We start from the raw sequence: 22108 nt of genomic DNA, 5'->3' as shown, positions 1-22108 counted from the left end.
GTTACTGGAGTGAATCAATGGAGTTTTGATGGGAGAGACTGAGGTAATTTGCTTGGGAAGTTGGAAAGTAGTGAATAAAGAGTAACTTACCTTTTTGTATCTTGGTACAGGAAGCTACACTCCATCAAGAACATTTTACAGCATGCAGCCAAGCCATGCAGAGAGAGATGTGTGCATGCAAGACAGAACAGGTAGAAGAAAGAGTAGAAAAACAACACTGACACAAAATACAGCTATTTACAGATAGAAGTCTGAAAAAAGACAACACAAAAAGCATGTTGTAAAAGAAAAACAGCATGTGAAAATACAGAGGGAAAAAAATTAAGTGCCCAGGGGGTTTGACCCATGTGTTCAAAATGTACATGGTATTGTTCCCACTGATTTTCCTAAATATATTTATCTGTATGACAATCTGTCAGTACAACCCTACATTTATCTGTCATAAAGTGATGGAGTGTTTGGAGGTGTAGCGCAGCAAACAAACAAACAACAAAAATTCAAATGTTGTTAGATCTACCCCCTATTTCATCTTCAGAGGATTTCAGGGCAGTATCTTTGTTCTTAATAAATACTTTATTTATGCTTTGGTTTCTCAGTTGGAAAGTTGTATTTAGTGCTCACAGTTTACACGAGAGCATGCCACATTATTGAGAATGGGGAAAACAACAGAGAAAAGTTTGAGTGATGTCAGTCAAGTAAAACTTAATGTTACACTTTTAAATATGTACTGACTAATAAGAGTGATACCACAGGCAAAATAAATAATGAGAATGAATATCATTTCATTAAAAAAGTAGCATGTTAATTTGTTGCCTGGGGGTTCAATTAAGTATCCATTTATCTAGTTTAATGCTTCATTTCTGTTTAAGCAGCATGTGTCACATCAGAATCTTGATAAATGCAAAAGTAATCCAGAAATTAGAAAACATCTCGTTGAACATGCATGAATGTTTTAAGAGATTAGGGTTAAGTTATAGTGGTTAAATAATAAAAAATGACTGCTAAACGTAATATTAAATATTTTACTTTACTTTTGAGCAGTATCTAAGGCATTTTCAATTTCAATTTCAATTTTTTTTTTTTTTTTTACATTCATACATGTGGTATCCATACATTCAACAAGCGTGCCTTACAGGGATAGTTCACCCAAAAAAGAAAATTCTGTCATTATTTCAAACATGTACAACTTTCTTTGTACTGAGCATATTTTCAAAGGATGTTGGTACAAACAGTTTTAGTTCCCACTGACTTCCACTGTATTTTTTTTTGTCAGTATGTTGAAAGCAAAACTGTTTGGTTACCGACCTTTTTCTAAATATTTAATAATTTAAAATGTACACCATGAAGTGAGAAAATTATGACAATTTTCATATTTTAGGTGAATTATCTCTTTAAATGTTAAAAAAGATCCTGGGGCCTCTGTGCTATATGAAACCGATACCCCATTTTTTGGCATGTCATTTGAAAGAAATCACCCACAGCCACAAATCACAGGGTCAAAATGTACATAATGGAACAGACAGAGTGTGTTCCTCAGAGTTGTTTTCAATGACATCTCAGTAATGTACACACAGGTTGCTGACCTCCTCTCATTCCACTGTTGATGTGACATATTCCTCGCCTTGCATCATAGAGCGAACACTCCTGGTGAGCCCATGACCCCTGTACATCTTGAGCTAATAAGGACGACCCTTTCAGAGCTGTCAGTTCCAGAGAAAAAGAGCAGACCACAGACAGGTAACCTTAATTGAGTTGATGGGAGGGTGAGTCTTGGGCCGGTGGCAGGGAGACGGTGGCCGAGCCCTGGGAAAATGGCGATGGGTGAATTGTGCGTTGAATTGGGGTCGGCGAAAGGGAGGGCGGCTTTCTTTAAAGGAGGCTGTCATTTGAAAAGGCTGTGGTGCACGTTAAGGTTGGAGCAGATGTGTCCTTGTGTGACACACAATATGAGCAATATGTGCTCTGAAATGGATCTGGGAAGGCACCTTTGTGAGGGGTGATTGAGTCAATGGTTACATTCTCATCACGTGTCTGCTCAGAAGGACGAATGGTCTGGCACTTAGGAAATAGTGAAATATTATTCTGATAAATGACTTCGATGGTGACAGGTGTCTACTTGTAGGTGATTTCGATTTTATTATATAATAGTTCTGGTTCTTGAATGTGATTGGCTGAACGGTATTCCAAGGGTGATGACACAAAGTCCAACAACACTGAAACTTTCCAATCCATTTGTCTGTGATCACAATGTTCCTGATGAGAATATGTGAGTGGTGGGGAATGAAAGTGGAGTGGGTGCTACTTATAATTTTGCTAATCACAATTCTTGAACTGACATCAAACTCTACAACTCTTAAAGACAGACATACTGTGAAGTTGTTAATCTGCCATCAGCCCAAGTAATTTTTTAAAATAATTGTTTAACAGCAGAATTCCAGGGGAAAAACTACATTACCCATAATTCTGCAAAGTAATCTCTACCAATCAGAGAATTTAACAATCGCATAATGCTAAAAGAGCTCGCACACTCCCATAAAGCACTCTGAATGGCACAATACAACTCAGAAACTATTAAATGTTTGTATAAATTTGCAGTAAACAAAATGATCTCTCTCTCTCTCTCTCTCTCTACAGTTTATATATGTAATCTACTACCTTTGTCTTTTCAAATAATTGTTTGATACAAATCAAAGTTTCTAATGTGATTCACTCTGTAGGTTTGGTTCATAGTGTATGACTGTTTAATGAAGACTTTTTAGAATCTCTATGGGAAAAATAAATGTGAAAACACATCCAGTACCAAGGCTGCTGAAATGGTCTTGTACATTGTTGTAGTTTATTGGTATTCACAGTTATATTTTGCAAGTGTTAGGTGAGACTTTGAACATTACTGCTGCCTATGTTGAACATATCAGTTCAGTTTGGAAGTGCCTTAGTACAATGATACTCTTCAAAAGTTTGGAGTCGATACGTTTTTTTTAAAATGTTTATTAATGTGCTCACCAAGGCTACATTTTCGTTTTCGCATTGTGTTTCTTTCGGTTATTCTGTCTGTATGTTTGTAGGCATTAAGCAGCTACCATGGGTTTGTAACCACACAATTGTGCTTAAACACTCAGTAATATCCATTTGTTTGCCTAGGATAATAGGGTACATATGATGTCCATCATATGAGCAATGCTTCACAACAAAATCATTACATTATGGTTATAGGCTGTAAACTTGATTCGGTCACAAAGTGACTGCTAACATCATAGCCGTAAGTGATGTCAGCAGGCATAATCTCCCTACATAAACCAGCAGGCAAGTTCCTGGTAAGGCAAATGCTTTTATGTGATGGTTCTGCTTTGATTACAAATACCCCATTATCTGTATTTCTGGATGTGTAAACCCCTGTAATCCCTCGTGTGCTCTGACGTACATGTCTTAGATCTGCGCTTATCACCGAATACCAACACATTCACCCCTGACACTCCACCAACACATATCCAACCACCTGCTACACTCATTCCACAAAACATTACTTTTTGTAATGTTCTCCTGGTGATATTAGATACGGTCAGATCATTCTAACCACGTTAGCCACACATGTTACACATACTCAGATTAATTCAAGAACAGCAAATAGGAGCCAGATTTACAAGACATGTAAGAATTCCTGCTGAATCCAGTGCTGTCCATGGTCCTGACCTATCATAGCTTTAATCTGCTTTTGCTGAATGAATTACGTCAACTGAAAGGTTGATCATACGTTGGAAACTAGTTGTTTTCAGTAGAGCCCAAATCTAATACCAATCAAGCCAAAATCAAATCGGTGTTGCTCAGTTACTAAAAAGTACCATCTCTTTTTAAGTAGCTTTAATGTATGACTGTGGTAATGATGCATTATAACGATACACTACCATTTAAAGGTTTGGGGTCTGTAGGAATTGTTTTTTTTTTTTTGAGGATTTTAAAAGAAGTCTCTTCTGATCACCAAGGCTGCATTTGCATTTGATCAAAAATACAGTAAAAAAGTAATATTGTGAAATATTATTGTTTTCTATTTGAATATATATTTAAAATGTTATTTATTCCTGTGATAGTCTTCAGTGTCACATGATCCTTCAGAAATCTGATTTGCTGATTTAACGCTCAAGAAACATTTCTTAAAGGTAGCTATGCTGTATTTTTCTTTTTGTAACAATGCAAATGTCTTTAATGTCAATGTCATTAATTAAAAAATTATCCTTGCTGAATAAAAGTATTCAACCTTACTGACCCTAAACTTTGCCATCCAATCAATGTTTTAATTCTTTTAACATGTAGTGAAGCTTACACAAGTGTCATAAGTGCCGCATGAGCAAGAGCTTTGCATATATATTGTTATGACATTTAGTGAAATTATTCCCTCAAAAAAAAAACCTTTGGCTAAGTAAATATTTCATAATATTTACTTCTGCAGGTTTCTAAAGGTAAATGTAAGACTTTTAGACAATTTTGGATCTAAGTAAATTTTTAAACAAATTGAAAATAGAACACAATTTGATAATATGGTCTCTAAATGGTCTCTCACAAATCTCCATTAATTTTAAATTAATTTTACAAAAACAAACAAATAAAAAAGCTTATTGCTCTGCTCCCAACATCTACAATATGGAAATAACTTTTACTGTACCTCTGGATCACAATGCAAAAAAAGTGACATTGTTGCTCTGTTTTCTTGTCTTGCTTTTTTTTTTTCTTTTTTTTTTTAGTGCAAATGTCTAAAGACCACTTGAAGAGCAAAATGACAAAATAAGAAGGCTTAACTGATCAACGTTTCTGGTAAATGGGCTCAGAAAAATCTACTTAACAGGGAAAACAAGCTTACATACACCGTTGAATTAAGATTTTTAAAGATTTATTTAAAAGACCTACAGAAACCCTTGGAGTCATTATTTAAACTTCAAAAATGCTGATAAAAACAGGACAAATGTATGAGAAATGTCTTGACCCGCTGCTGACCGTGGTCCTGAACAACTTCAGTATGCTAGTCCACGCTATTTTTTCCCTATACCAAATGAATTAAGCGAATTGAAAGGTGATTTGCAGGGCATGATAGCTCTTTTATTCTCAGTGTTTCAGGTCTCTGTTTAGGTAATGGACATGGTCTGGTAATTCCTATTATCCTCCCTTTAGACTGCACAAAATGTCAGTGTTGTGATTGAGGCATGTCAGGCTGATGTGATGGAGTAGACCCTGAATCAGGTTCTTCAGAGAATCAGAGAACAGTGTTCAGTGCTCCAGAAGACCCAGCTGACAGCAGGAGGGTGATTGACGGCAGAGCTAAAGTGTTCTACACCAGCATCTGTTTCCATAGCTCCTTATAAAGGAACAGCATGGAATCAGTCAGTGAACTGTGTTCTCAGCAAGATTTACTAAACAAAATCATTCATATTTATTGCAGCGTCTTGAGTTAGATTTCAATTATAATTTGTTAATAATGGTTGAAAATATGTCAGTATGTCAGATATCTACACTACCAGTTAAAAGTTTAAAATAATTAAGAATGTTTTGGAAAAAAGTCTGTAATGTTCACCAAGGATCCATTTGTTTGATTAAAAATACAGTAAAATAGCAATATTGTGAAATATTATTACAATTTGAAATAACTGTTCTCCATTTTAAAATGTTAAAATGCAATTTATTCTTTTCAAAACCATTCTAAAGCAAATTTGAAGGCAATCAAATTTTTTTGTTATCAGAATAAACTAAATAAAAAGTAATGGTTTTATGTTTTAAGGGTCATGCAAATATTGAAATATATACTGCAACTCTGAGAACAAAAGCTTAAAATACAAGCATGTTCAAGGAGACCTTGTTTACTAAGTATCTAAAAATATATATATATTTTAAAGATCTGATTGCCCAAATCTTGTAATTCTGTCTAGTTCGGTTGCTAGATCTTCCTCTGAGATGCTAACTGTGGTAACATGGTGTCTTAAAATCATGGCTGTGTTCCCTGTTGGACTCCTGTGCTTCATGACTTTTGTAAATTGCATGAAGTCAGTCAATTAGACTGGAATTGCCAATCTGATTGGAACGGGAATTTCAGCCAGCACTTGCCAGTTCTGTGCAATATGCATCAGACGGCATGTGAATGGACTGTGGGCGGTCTGTGGGTGTGCCGTCTGTGGCTGAGGCGAGTGTAAAGCTAAACACACAGCAGCGATTAAAGATGGCAGTTAGCCATGTTGCTGTACTTTTGGATGCTACTGCTGGTTGTAGACTGGATTTCGCCAATGATTACTTTTTTTTAAAAAGTACCACTTACCACTTGATTTAGTGAAGGTTTATATATGCAAGTCAAATCCCCCAAAACAGCCCCATTTGCATTGCAAAATATTGTCTAGCACTTGCTTTTCTCATGTGAAATTAGAGTAGAAATTAAGCATTTTTGTGCTGAAAAACTGATATTTGAACACATTTAGCCTAGTGATGATTTTGTTAGTTAATTAAATGCAAATGGTTGTGTTGTAACAGAGTAATGCAGTGATCTATCCTGATTTCCAAAATTCAAAAGTGGCACGACTGGTTGGTGAATTCACCCCAGCGTAATCAACTACATTAATCAAGTTATGTTTTGAAACGGAGCAGACACTGAACAGAATGACCTTCAACTGTTTGATTAACACAAACGGCTATTGGCTGTACTCACTAAAATCATTTTCAAGGGCTCTGTAAGATGAATGACACTGAAAGTAGTTTCTAAGGTTTTCTTTATAATCTGAAGTGGGATGGTACATGCCATAGTGAGAGATCAATAGCTATACATTAAAGTACTGTTCTCTTCTTGTGCTTGTATGACCAGCTATCAGTCATACTACTGAGTGTGTGTGTGTACATGTGTTTTTATATAGAAATAATGTATAACTGGCCATAACTCATCATTTCATTGGACTTTAAATCATTCAACATGAACAGCAGACTGCAGAGGTCAGAAAATTCTCTGCAAAGTCAAACAACATCCTCTCTTTAGCCAGAAAAACCAATTCCACCGACACTCATCATTACCTTCTGCTTGGTATTTGTCCACTTATTATTGAAGAGTTCTGGATGACTGACTACTTCATAATTCAACAGCTTGCCTTATCTGCATAATACTGATAAGGGTCCGTACATTATAGGACAATCGTAATGAAATATGAACAGCCTGTAGTCTGATAGAAGTCGTGGCTGGGTCTGTATGTGGGCTGGATTTGTTTTGGAAGCTTTGTATCACATTCAGAGATGAGCCAACAGAAGCAGCAAGGGTCACCGTGACAGCTACAGAAAGCTCATCTTTGATCCTGTAAAACTCTTTGTGACTCTTTCCACCTGTCAGGTGTGTGAGGGTGTTTCTACAACTAGGGGAACTTAAGCCCCTGTGGACTTTTAAGATTAAAAAAAAGAAAAAAAAAGAGAACAGAAACACCACTTTAAACACACTTTTCACTGGTTTAATTTGTCAACTAACAAGGTGCAATGGAGGACAAATATGATGCAATGGAGGACAAACATGATGCAACACTGGAGAATTCTGTCATTATTTTGTGAAATGTCAAGGATTTAAAGTTAAGGACATGCCCTGTAAATGTATAAATCAGAGAAAAATCACTGTTCTTCTTCAGCTCTCAGGGAATTAGACCATGTTTGAGTATAAAGTGCCTTGAGGAGATGGTGTTACTGATGGGAATAGCACATTTTCAGTCTGGGCACAATATTAGTTATCAGAGATCACTAAATGGACTCATTTGCCTTATAGGTTTATCCAGCTTACGCAGTTATGAGAAAAAACTGAGAACAACCTCAACAACACTTGAGCTAATGCACAAGTCTGGCAGATTAATGGCCAGGATGCTTTTCCTAACAACATAATTGCATTCTATGTTTTATATACTGCAAAACAAAGAGGCAGAGCCATTTTTGTAAAATAAATAAATAATAAATAAAGATGGCATCTCAGCATTATCAAAGAGCCCAGCAAACAAACAGCACTGCTGACCGGTATCTAACCCCAGTGCATAGCTAACTTGAAGCCACCTGTTATTTTTCAATTACCAGGTGGCCTAGTACATCTTGCTTTGATGTGGCCACGATCCAAAAAATGCCGTCTTCTTGGATGTACACAGCACGTATTTTTGTCTTTCTCTCACAAGCAAGGAACAAAAAGCAATTGCCTGAAGCATAATTTGTAAACAGTGAATATTGGCACAGTAACAATGAATACAAGGTTGTTCATACTCTCAGTAATTTCTCAGTTATTTCCCCAAGGGTCCCAGAAAACAGTTTATACAGCAACAATATCAATATTACAAATTCATTGTATGTCTTCATCTGTGTACTCATTACACACTGCATTGAAATAACAGGAAATGACACATATTGCATTATGAATAACTAATTTATTTTCGTCTGTGCAAAAGCCAGAAAACATGAGGTTTGTAGATGATTGTCAGAGCGTTGCTATGCAGTTTCTAAGGGGTTGCTAACTATTTTTATCATGTCACTACGTGGTCACTAGGGTATTCAAGATTTTCTTCTATGGGACTTGTTTTTATCGTCTGTCATATAATAATAATAATAAAAATGGCATGGTCTTGATCACTTGGGTATGAATTGAAGTACTATTCATTTTAAAAACAATGCAGGAGAAGTTACATGCATGTTAAAGTTGAATACTTAAATTCCATTTAACACTACAGTTCAATGTTTGTCGTCAGTGAGATTGTTTTGCTGGTTTGCTCACAAAAGATGCATTCATTTAATCATACATACAGTAAAACAGTATTTTGGAGCACTATAGTGAAGTATTTCAACAATTTAAAGTAAAATAGCTATTTTAATGTTTGTTTTTTAAATTAAATGTATTCCTGTTATGGGAAAAGTGAATCTGAGCCTCATTACTCCAGTATTCAGTGTCACATGATCCCTCAGAAATTTTTCTAATATGCTGATTTGCCACTTAAAATACATTTCTTATTATTAGCAATGTTGAAAATAGTTGTTCTGATTAATATTTTTGTTGAAACTTTGAAAAAAGTATTTCAGGATTATAAAGTTTTAAAGAACAGCATTTATTTGAAATAGAAATCTTCTGTAACAGTATGTCTTTACGGTCTTTACTTTGCTGAATAAAATTATACATTTCTTTAAAAGAAAAAAAATAATCTTACTGACCCAAAATCTTTGAAGTAATTTAGGTATGAGAAAAAAGTAATAGTTAAGCTTTTCTTAGCAAACACTGCTAATTACCCTGTTAACACAATTTATTGTAAGTAATATTGTAAATGAGTACAATGTAAATGATGCAGGGCTGAAAGAATGTAAACAAGCCTAGAGGACTGTAGGCGTCTTATAAAAATCACAGAACAATGCCATATACACGCAGTTGGCAATCCCATCTTTAGTGCCTCTCTCTTCTGCTCCATAAGAGCTGATTTCAATAACAGTGTTAATCTGAGGTGTAAAATGAGGAGAGAACAGTGAGGCTTCTGTTTCTCCAGAGGATATCTGTGCTCACCAGAAATGACTGCTGCCCTTTTTATTTACCTTTACGGAAGGCTTTGTCACTGACACAAAGTACAGATCCAACAGGCGCTAAAATAGTATTATGACTGATTAACTTTTCTTTTTAAGAGGGATGGGAATTTGACCATTCTGACTCCAATTTCACTTAATGATTGTGGTCCCTTAATGATTCTTTTAGCACTTTTGAAGAATCATATATATATACACATATACACATACATATATATATACACATACATATATATTTGTATGGTCTTAATATCTTACGCAATTTTGCTTCCCAAGTAAATGCATCTCATTTTAATGATGTTAAGATATTTTTTTTACTGTAAAACTAGACAAATTACTGGTATAAAAAATATTATAAAAAATAAAAATATACAAAATATTTTTTTTGCACTGTATGAAAGAATGTATAATGATGTTTAATAATTAAGTCCAGAACTGACAATTTAGTGAAAGAGTAAGTGGTTAGGCCAAGTTCAGGACTGATTTGTCTTTTTTGCAAGCGATTAATTAAAAACCATCAGCTCATAATAGTTCATTTCTTTTTGAAGTATGACAATACAGAAAACTGTTTTTAATTGCTTCTGTTTTATTTCATGGTACCCAGCTTTTCCCCATTAAAATTCCCCGGAAAGTTCACAAATCACCCAAAACATTATTTTTGCTGTGGGCTTTAGATGCAGTAGCTAAAATAGTAGTACAGAAGTATGTTAGTGTTGCAGACTGGAACTGGGCGATATGATAGTATATATTGTGACAATTATATAAAATGTATTGTTAAAGATTTTGCTTTTTTGTTTATATTGAGATTTGTAAAGATATATGTGCAGAAATGCTTGAAGTCGGCTCGGTGTTCATCTTCAGTTCTCTCTTCACAGCAGTTCAGTCAGTGTACTGTTTGAGTAAATGAATTACTCCGGGACATTGGTTTGTTTGAACTCAGAGGGAGTGTCAGACACATTAAAAAAAGTTAACAGCTTAAGTAATTTGTGGATTAATGCGTATTGGAGGCGCGAACCGTTTAAAAAAACAAATTCAGTTTGATTTGGTGAACTGGTTCAAGAAGATCCGGTTACATCGAATGATTCGTTCGTGAACCGGATATCACAAGCTGCTTTGTTTTGAACTCTCTCATAACAGACACGGAAGAGAAGACAATGCTGAATAAAGTTGTCGTTTTTGCTATTTTTGGACCAAAATGTATTTTCGATGCTTCAAAATATTCGAAATGACCCTCTGATGTCACATGGACTACTTTGAAGATGTTTTTCTTACCTTTCTGGACATGGACAGTATACCGTACACACAGCTTCAATGGAGGGACTGAGAGCTCTCGGACTAAATCTAAAATATCTTAAACTGTGTTCCGAAGATGAACGGAGGTCTCATGGTTTTGGAACAACATTAATGACATAATTTTCATTTTTTTTATAAACTAAAACTTTAAACCAAAAGATTATATTTTGAGGAATGATAACCAAACCATAATAATTGAATTCCATAGTATGGGCAGCAAGAAGAAGAAGAAACCATGTAAGTCAGTGGCTACCTTCAACTGTTTGCTGACCCATGTTCTTTAAAATATCTTTTGTGTTCAACAGAAGAAAGCAGTTCATAGGGGTTTGGAATCTGAGGGTAAGTAAATGACAGAATTTTCTTTTTTGGGTTAACTATCCCTCCGAAGCACTGTTTATGTCATTTGAATCTTTGATTTATTGTATTTGTCCATATTGTTTATAATTTGCATCAAAGAAAAAATAAATACATAACTGTGTTGTATTAGCTACGTTACATGGACCCTGCTAATATGATCAAAATATCACTAGAAGCACAATCAAAATAAAAAGTCACATGTAAACAGGTCAATAGGATTGAATTGGCCAGATTTGACAAAAATTTTGATCAGATTGTAAATGTATTCCTTTTGTAATCTGAGCGAGAGGACATGTAAACGCTTTTACAGCTTTTTAAAGTTAGCAGCGCTGCACAACAGTTCATGTGCTGGTCATCAGATAATTAGGACCCGACACAGATAAATATCAGGTGTGCTTTTTAAAACGGTGTGCGACAACAGCGGGAAACTCTGTATATTCATGCAGTGTGCACCTGTCAAAAGATTCGATCCGAGCAGAAGCTTGAGACATATAAACGTGCATATCAACCCGATCACTTTATTTGGCATCCATGTAAACACCAACTTCAGATTTGTCAATCAGAATTCATTCTGATGGAAGCAAAAAGTGTCCATGTAAACATACCTATTAATATCACTATTGTGAAATAAACTCCTACCCTAAATAATGTCATTTTTCCCTTTGTAAAATTATATATACTGTATATACAAACACACAGACACACACACACACACACACACACAAACACTTAATAGGTTAAATTAGCTTGGCTGTACAAGATAGCCTTAAAAACCATCTCATGAATTGATATTTTGTCATATTAACCAACCCTAGAACATGAAAATCATTCAAAATGATAATTTATTTTTAAACTTAACCAGTTATGAACTCAATTTACTATGAACTCTTCCTCAACTATCCACTTGAGTATGGTTCAATTATTTGTGAGTTAATAACTGCCCTGGTTTAACAATCATTTGTGAGTTAATCTCCATTCTGTGTCTTTCAGGATTCATCAATACAATTTTCAAACCAAGCCCTAGCTAGGTTGATTGTCTGAGCATAATGTCATAATTGAAAGTGTAATGAAGTAGCAGAACAGGAAAAGATTGGATGTGCAGGCAGGTGTTTGTTTTACAGAGTGATTAGATGTCATCAAGGGTGACATTTGAGTGCTCGGTGTAAAACAGAATGAGAGAAAACAAAAGAGAGAGACCCAGAGACCCAAATCAGTGGCTCTCGTTCCACAGGCATCAGCACACCTCTGAGAGAGAGAGAGAGAGAAAGAGAGAGAGAGAGAGAGAGTCCTCCACTACAATGCAGTGCATTTTGTAACTGAATAGACACTGACCAGATTTAGCTCTCTCTTGCATTGCTGTTAGCGATTAAACTGACCAACAAGAGCAATTATAGTACAATCTGTTTTCTCACAGTGAGAAATGCTCTTTTTCTTAGAAATAACATGCACTGAAGAATTGACTTTGGAGAACCTCTGTATCATTAGGTTGGTTTAGGCTCAAATGTCCCATTTTTATATAGATTTAGATATTCAATAGGTTAAATAAACATAACCTTTCAATGCAATGTCATAATACTTTACCTCATTAATCAACTGGTTCATCCTTCAGCAGATCACACTAACCAGTCATTATTTCAAACTAGGGGTTATTATCATTAGCTGAAACTAAATAAAAAAAAAACATTTTTCTTCATTTAAAAATATGATGTGATGAACTTTGAATGAAAATGACAAATCATGCCTTTGCAACTAGCTGAAATAAGTTGAAGCACTAAAAATTATTAAAACTGAATTAAATTAAGAATTTATTTATATATGCAGTTGTGTATGTTTATATACCCCTCCCAGAATATACAAAATGTTCATAATTTTAACAAAATAAGAGGTATGATGAAAATTGCATGTAAGTTTTTAATTAGTACTGCCTTGAATGAGCTATTTCACCTAACATATGTTTATATATACTCCACAAGACAAAATAATAACGGAATTTGTAAAAATGACCCTGTTCAAAAGTTTCCACATCTTAATATATATAACATATTAATGTCTTATTCTACATGAACTTATTTTACATCCCTAACCTAAACAATTGCCTTAATAACTATTAATAAGCAGCAAATTAGGAATTTATTGAGCGAAACGTCATAGTTAATAGTGAATAAGTGCTCCCTATTCTAAAGTGTTACCAAAATAGTTATTCAAGATAGTACTAGATAAAAACAACATGAGGTGAAACAATCAAAATGATGAAAATACAAGCAATTATATTAACTATAGATATAAGTTATCATATTACAATATTACTATTGTATATTGTAGTAAATAATGGAGACTACATCTTTAAAGGGTTCAGAAACACCACTGAAGTGGCATAGAAGTATAAAAAAAATAGTCCACATGGTTTATTCCTTATGAATAATAACAAGACAAAATTTGAAGTTATGTCAAACATCTGGATTTCTAAACATGACATTTAAAGGTTGCCCCTCACACAAAGTTATTAAATAGCTTCTGAATTTCATTTTTGGACAACTATCCCTTTAAATGTAAATAGCAACTATAGTTTCCTTGCTGTCTGTCAATAAACTACAGAGTGCATCGATATTAAAATATTAATCAAAAAACACATCCACTTGAAAAAGAAACATCTGAGAATATACAGCAAAAAAAAAGAGAGTTGCGCTTTCATTGCAGTGTTTTGTACTCGGTGAAGGTACTGAGGCAGAGTGTGAGAAACAGCATTAGAAACAGGAAAAAAAAGATGAGAGAGAGAGAGAGAGAGAGAGAGAGAGATTGCTTGTAGCATACTGCCAGAAGGACAAAGTCGGTCTAGACTGAATACTAAGCAAAACAGACAGCAACAGATGCTAGCAGCAGTCTGTTGTCAAGGGAAATGCTTCCCACACGACAACAGAGAAAAGAGCACACAGGCAAACGCAGGCCAAAGGGATCCCCCTGGAGCACAACATCCCTATTACAAAGAGGACCGGGCAAAACTGCTCACTTTATAGACCCTATAAAAGACAGACTGGCAGGAAGGAGGAGTATTATGAACTGGCTTCAAAATACTGAAAGTGCTTCCAAAATGAGGATTGGATTTGGATTTGTTTATTTGAATCGGTCACACACTCACTCAAATGGACGGTTCTTACCTTGGCTTTGTTGATAGTGCAGTGCAGGGCATTGTTCTCCTGATCATACAGAAGGCTGAAGTCCAGAGTGCCGAGCGTAGCTGCAAGGAAACAGACGTAAAAACATCAACAAAACAGTTCATCTCCAGGGCAGACCACAGCACATATGCAACAACAATTAGCAAGCTGTTTACGCCATATTTCGCTCCTCCAAAGACCATCTGATGTCAATTGCACACAAAAAGGCAAAAAGCTTTCTCAATCTGGCAAGATCTAATTTGAATTTGATTGGCTGGCTGCTATCAGGGTTGCAAATGTTTTTACGAGGTACCGGGCCACTATGAGCACTGCTGATATGTTGCATCGAAATTTGATATTGTTGAATGTACTTAGTAGCAACTTGATATCAATGAGCAGAACTGTATAAGGGAGAGCAGGGTGATTTGAGGATGCGGGAAAGTTGAGCCACCCCTTGTTTCTAGACAACAAGATAACACTCACAAGATATGAGACTAATAATACATAATAACTAAGTGAAATATAATTCCTTGTAAGTTAAGTGGATGCATTGTGTTCATTGTGTGTTATAAATCATCTTACTCCAAAAAGCTATAACCACCAATAAGTAAATATTATAATGCATTAAAACTGTTGTTATGATTACTCAAGAGATGATACAGCATCATACAACAGACGTATTCACCAATTTTAAGTCCTATTTAAATGGAGCATTTTTTTCACCAGAAGGAGCTGCAAAGTAGATTTGATGGTGAGAGTCAAATGTCCTGTTGTGTGAAACTACAAAGGCTACAGGCTGTGACTTACTGAAATAGTGTGAGAGAGAAACTGTGCTTTTCTCCACTATCCTTTGAATATTTGGACCTTCCCCACTGATGAGTGTCAAGTCAATAATCCTGTAGTGTCACGCCTTTGAAAGTGAACCTCCCTGCTGATTCTGCCTCGCATGAATGTGGCCATGAGAAACAGAGTCAGATCTCATATGGACTCCTAGCAGGTGGCCTTCAGCTCCACTCTGCAGAGAGCATCTTGAGTTCAAGGGCATCCATCATTAAACATACTAGAGTAATCAAACAACCCTACCCTTAAACAAATTACCCTCAGCAAGATGACAGAGGAAAAACTCCTCTGGCTTGAATTTTGATCTAACTAGTATAAAATAACATCAGACTGAGGGCACCATATCTTCACCACTGTAATTCTCGACGCCCCGTAGAAGTTCTAGCTGTAGTAAATTATGACAGAATTTTCATTTTTGGGTGAACTATCCCTTTAATGCCATATGTCCTCCTCCTGTTTGTGTGTCTATGCTTATATGATGAGAAGAATCAACTGGGATTAAACCAGGCCTGTTTATTTACCAAAACTGGTACCAGCAAAGCATGACTATAATCTAGTGCCATCAGTGATGGACTTTTCCCTTCTGCAATTATGTTAAATTGCATTATTTTATGCTATTTTACCTATAAAGGTTATGAATAGAGTATAAAGATGGAGAAAATGACGGACAGAGTATACATTGTTCAATAATTAATTTTTTGTTATGTTCGAAATGCTTTGTTTTTTGTTCATAGTGTGATGATGAGAGTAAAAAATGCATTCGACAACTTGTGATTTTCCTAAATTTAGTCGAGTATACAGTATGTGGGAAAACTTGCTTATATGCTTGTGGTCACATCACATAAGCTTTTCCCAAAACATTTTCCCAAATTTGGTTATATTTTTTTACAAAAATTCTCACAAATTGTTTTGTGTTTAATCCTATTTTCATATAGTTTTAATGGTTTAATGAAATTATTATTATCAAAAATGGCATCAAATAAACTGAATAATTTAATAATTACATTTCAATAATAATAGTTCCTTATGAAAGGTTTTTTTTTTTGCAGAAAATTGTTGACTTATTTTTTCTTGATTCTGTTTTTCATGATTAATTACAAATGTATTATTAAAATGGTAATAATTAAATGAATTAATAAAAATTATTGTTATTATACACACACACACACACACACACACACACACATACACACACATATATATATTTAAATGTAATCAAATTTACTTTGAAACAAGGTGCTGCACAACAGCTTTACTGTTTGCATTTTACTGATTAAAATAAATGGTGTGATATTCCTCAAATGAACATCACACATAACTTAAAGGCAGAATCCATCAATGTAAACAGTGCAGTAATCAAGTAAATCACTGAACAGTAAAGCAGTACTTTGCACGATTCCTTCATGCTGCTGTGCACTGGGAACCTTGGTCCTGCTGTCATTTGCAACTGTCATCGCGAACAAAAGACTGACTCGTTCTCGAGTCAAGAACCGTTTCTGTCAGACGCGTCCGAATCGGGAACCGATACTGCGCATGTTTGATTCAGCGTGAAGCAGACTGACACACAGAGCGTCTGAAGTCGAAGTCGACTCCAGCACACCCTAAAGACTTTCAAAAGGGTTAAGCTAAGGACTTGGTGACCTATTAATGTATGACAATAATGTCTCATGCTCACTGAACCACTCTTTCATAGTTTGAGCCTCATGAATCTTTGCACTGTCATCCTGGAATATGGACACGTATAAGTCTTCCAGCATGGTTGTTTGAGAAACAAACTGCATAAACTTCAAAGTCAAAGCAACCAATACCTTTAAGGTTCAAAAAGTTCTTAAAGACATTTGTAATCCATATGAATCAAGCAGTTTAATCAAAGTTTTCTGAAGAATATTGATTGCTTCATGTGATGAACAGAATTAATTTTCGGCCTTTTTGCACAGATAAAATATTTAACAGTGCATATACATGGAACACATGGAATATGGTAAAAGGAAGCTCAAACATACTTGTTTGACACAACCTCATTAGGTCCTGCGCATCAAGCAAGCATGCTAAGCTTCCATTAACTAAATTTGATGTGCTCTATGTATGTATGAAACCAAATCCTTAAAGTACATAATCTTTATATTTACTGTTTCTATGGTTACATCACTGCCATCACAGGGATTGACTGCAGTTATTAATGCATTCAGACGTTATTCAATTCATACCTGCTCTTGTATGTATAAAACAATTTGAGTCACAGCTGTTGCTAAACACTGACTATATGAATAGAAAAATACAGAGAGGAAGCAGAATGTGCAGTAGAATATAAAATAGAAGGGTAGCAGGATTATCCATCTATCACCATTAACTTCAGGCCATGCTGCTATATGTTCACATCAGCTGAAGAACAGCATTACACAATCTCACTCAACCTGTAATCATTCACACACCCCTCACTTAGTTTCCCACTCTGGGCCACTTTACACTTCTACATGTCCACCTGAAGAGTATTTTCCATCTGCAGATTTTGATTGAGAGGGAAGGCCAACCTGCAAAAATATGCCTGGACATCCCTCAGTATTTCTGGCTTCAAGGATTTCATCTGATCTACACGAACCGGAATGGCTTCTTATTAGGGATGACTTCCCTCAAGGATGAAATGCAACATTACAAATGAGATGTCTAACATTGCGATTGCTTTGATCGCGACAAAGTTGTTCTAAAATTGTGTCCACAAGACAGAAAACGAACGTAATGAGCTTGCTGGTGAACAGTCTTCTGGGATTATGTTTGCCTGCGGTTAACTGCCAGTTTCCCAGCTTTTCAGGACCGACGGCATTATGGCCTCTGCCAATACAACGGAAGGAAACGGTGCTGGAATTAGTGAAAAACAAATTCATATTCACTCTATCCTTGCCGGTTTTGTTATTTTGGGCTGTACACATGACCATAGACTGGGCTTTTCTTTATTGCCCCAGTTTAAATTCTGAATCGGATGACAGGTGATAATTAAGGGGAGGTATTCATGACGATACACATTTAGACTTCAAAGAGCCACTGTAACTACAGTAAATTCTCTATTAATTTGTGAAGACTCTCAAGATTCACTATAGCCTAATGAATTTTTTTCTCGTGCCAGATAATAAAATCTCCAGTACTCGCACTTGAGATTGCATCCTCTTTTTCTTGCTCTGAGGATCTCATTTGTCTCCTCGTCGTCTGCAAACCCACACACACAGACCTCACATTGCCACTCATTTATGACCAGAGACATTACATCCACCTTAATTACAGCCAGTGGAAATATAATCAACACTGACTGATTTGATGGCCTCTGGTCACTTCCTTTGTATCCGAGGAGATGCCAATACCCCCAGCACACTGTTTTTGTAAACTTTACATCGTGAAAGTACCTAGTAGAGAACAGCTGGACCTGAGAGGATGTTTGCTGGTATTTTTTTTTTCTCATTAACAACCGTCCACATGGGCACACAGCATGTTTTATAGTAAAACAAACTAGAACGCTATCAGAGTTCATATTTGATGTGAAGTCGACCGGCAGGGAAGATAAAACAAGCCGACATGAAGGGGATGTAGTCCAAATGCAGGTCCTGGTGTTCAGATATACACATCCAACTAACCATCTGTATTCTTGTAATGTACACAAGTTTATGGCTGAATATGAGATACTCATTCATATAATAGCGTTTCAGTATTACAGACTGTGTGTGGCTCCTGCTTCCTATTAGGTAATTTCTTTTTTATGGAAAATATGTGACAAGTTTATTTCATTTAGACACATTCAATTTCGTAAAATCACTTGTGACCTTCAGTGCAAGCCAAACAATACAAAATCCATCCAGACAGAGCAAAAGATCTGTCATAATCCTGTGCCTGAAATGAATTTTTGCTTTATTTTCCTCATCACTGATGTTCTCTAGAGTATTCTTTTAAGCCTCTAAATTCTCCCTTGTCTTCGCAATTCAGATATTCCTGTTGATGGGGTTTAAAATTCATATCTGTCGATAATCAGAGTGAGTTCTTCTTCAAATGTGTCTTTTTAATTTAAGTAGTCTACCCCAATAATGACATGGGAAATTACAGAAATAATAACAGTAAACTACACTTTCACACTCTCTGAAAAAGATTGTGTTGAGTGGTGTTTGGTGCAAAACTTACCATCATTATGCTACGGTGTTCTGGGTGGTTGCTATATGGTTGCTAGGGTGTTCTGGATGGATGCTTACTTGATCAACAGAGCATATCCTCAAGTCTAATGTATTGTAGATATGGATCAGGTCTCTCCTTTAAATTTATAAGGCTTTTTTTTTTGCAGCAGCAGCAGCACACATTTCCTCAATAAACTGCACAGTTTAAGGTGTTATTTGTTCATAGCACAAAAGGTGAGGGCAATTTATGCACTTAAGCTTGATTCATGGGTTGCAGTTTAGCAATAATAATAACAATGCTTGACTTAGCAAGCGCCACCAATTAAAAACTACTTTATCCAATTCAGTGGAAACATGTTAAATGTTCAAACATTCAAAATGGGGACTGAACAGAAATTATATATATATATATATATATATATATATATATATATATATATATATATAAACAAAAATGAATACATATATATTTTTTATATGATGCACATATGAAGAGCAGATAAATTATGGTCTATATATTAGAGAGAGAGAGAGAGAGAGAGAGAGATTAATTTGAGGCAAGACCCCAGTGTGATTGCAATTTAAGGGTTAGTTCAACCAAAATTAAGCAATAAATTACTCACCCTGAAGTCATCCTAGGTGTATACGACTTTCTTTTTTTCAGACAAATTCAGTTGGAGTTATTTAAAAAATGGTCTTTGATATTTGAAGCCGTTTGAGCCACTCAGCGGGAGTTGCACTGCATCGGTCCATGATAAGTTTAATATAAAGCGCATCCATTGAAAAAAATTGTCTCACATGGCTCTGGGGGATGAACAAAGGCTTTCTGTAGTGAATCAATGTGTTTTTATAAATCTTCAGTCACTAATTAGAAGATTTGTAAAATGAATGTCAGAGGATTTCGATATAAGCCAAGAGGAGACTGGTTTTCCTTTGCTAAAATAAGGAAACTTTGCTTCCTTTGCTCCTGTTAACAAAGTTTTTTTTTTTTTTTTTTTTTTGTGCAGAGCTGACCTCATACGTCATTCCCCTGGAACTGCTTCCGTTTTACAACAGTGAGCGCAAGCTAGATTAAAGTGATTATTACGTTTTGAATTTGGATATTGTAGCATCGATTTGCTACAGAAGGCCTTTGTTCATCCCCCGGAGCCGTGTGAGACACTTGTTTTTCAATGGATGCACTTTATATTAAACTTTATATAAAACTCTGCTAAGTTGCATCAAACGGCATGAAAGATCAGAGACAATTTTTTAAATAATTCCAACCGAATTCGTCTGAAAGAATACAATAATATACACCTAGGATGACTTCAGGGGGAGTTATTTATGGCTTAATTTAAATTTTTGGCTGAACTAACCCTTTAAGTCTGCCATCCATTAGTCTTGCTCTCTATCAACACCCTGAGAGACTGAGTCTGCTCAAAGACTCTAATGATTTTCTTATTGATGACGAGGGCGGCACAGGAGATGAACAGCAAATAACTGAATTAAACAGCATGGCTGAGGCAATGCAGTGAGACCACATTTCTATGATGCATGTTCCCACATGTGGGTATTCATGAATCTATGAAGAACCCTTTGTGAACAGCCCATGAACACAAAAACTACTACTGTACAGGACAGAAGCTAGCCATATGGACACAGAAAGGATGCACTCAATCCTTGCCATAATACCACCCTTATCTCTGACATGACGAATAGACGTGCTTGCGATCGGTGTCCTTGTCATGTAATTGCCCTACCAGAATGGACAGCCCGACAGGCTCTGTGATGAAAGGTTAGATATGTGCTCAGGCTGTACGAGAGGATGGACACAGCTATGGTGTGACTGATCAGAGCAGGACTAAAGGTAGATTCAGTCTCAGACAGCACTGCCTACGGACCACCCACTGACCATCTGATGCAGACAGCACACAAAACTGCCCGAGCTACAGGAAAACCAGGCTGTTTCAGTCTGGTTGGCTGTCTTTCTAAGAACTGGGTGGACAGGGTTTTATCATTTCACCTGGAAATGAAGTTGTGTTTACAAAGTAATGGGTTGATATAATGTGTGTTTATGAGGAAGAACACTTCCACCAATTTTGTTTGTTTGATTAGTTTACTGTACAGCCGGATTGACACTGCTATAGAAGTTATTTTTTTTTTTTATCCTTCTATATATAGTTTATATGTTTTAGATTTAAACTATATTCATTATCTCTGCCCTTAAACAGCATGTTGTAAAAACAAAGAAACTGAAGTTGAGTTGCTTTAAATATGGGAGAGATAGTCTCTTTTTGTGTAATAGGTGGTTCAGGTCATATAATAATATGATAATTATTATTATTCTTACATATAATAATAAATAATAATAAAAAAACTCACTTGATCAAAACAACCGTATAGAATATTTTAAAGAGGGGTGAAATGCTATTTCATGCATACTGAGTTTTTTTACACCGTTAAAGAGTTGGATTCCCATGCTAAACATGGACAAAGTTTCAAAAATTAAGTTTTACGTTTGAAGGAGTATTTCTGTTCCAAAAAATACTCCTTCCGGTTTGTCACAAGTTTCGGAAAGTTTTTTTCGAGTATGGCTCTGTGTGACGTTAGATGGAGCGGAATTTCCTTATATGGGTCCTGAGGGCATGTTTGCTGGAAGAGCGCGCGCTCCCGTATAGCACAGCACTTTTACAAACAAGAATCTGTTTGATGCCGGATTTGTGTATCGTTTATTTCTTAAGGATAATGCAGTCCCAACGAAAAAGGGTCACGATCGTGTGTTGGAACTGCATG

At 35.8% G+C, this 22108-nt stretch overlaps 1 protein-coding gene across 4 annotated transcripts in view; it reads right to left on the bottom strand.

Annotated features, from left to right (window-relative positions):
• Nucleotides 1-22108, bottom strand: part of LOC127995703 (double C2-like domain-containing protein beta) — a 211153-nt gene that overhangs the window by 36670 nt on the left and 152375 nt on the right. For 3 of the 4 annotated variants that reach the window (XM_052591893.1, XM_052591894.1, XM_052591895.1), the window contains one exon: nt 14346-14425. In XM_052591893.1, the coding sequence (XP_052447853.1) occupies nt 14346-14425 (80 nt within the window). Of the gene's footprint in view, nt 1-90; nt 115-14345; nt 14426-22108 lie in introns of all 4 variants that reach the window. The other variant, XM_052591892.1, reaches the window with a different exon arrangement.

The sequence above is a fragment of the Carassius gibelio genome, chromosome A5 (assembly GCF_023724105.1).
Source record: "Carassius gibelio isolate Cgi1373 ecotype wild population from Czech Republic chromosome A5, carGib1.2-hapl.c, whole genome shotgun sequence".
Classification (NCBI taxonomy): domain Eukaryota; kingdom Metazoa; phylum Chordata; class Actinopteri; order Cypriniformes; family Cyprinidae; genus Carassius; species Carassius gibelio.
This window is presented reverse-complemented; position numbering and strand designations above follow the sequence as displayed.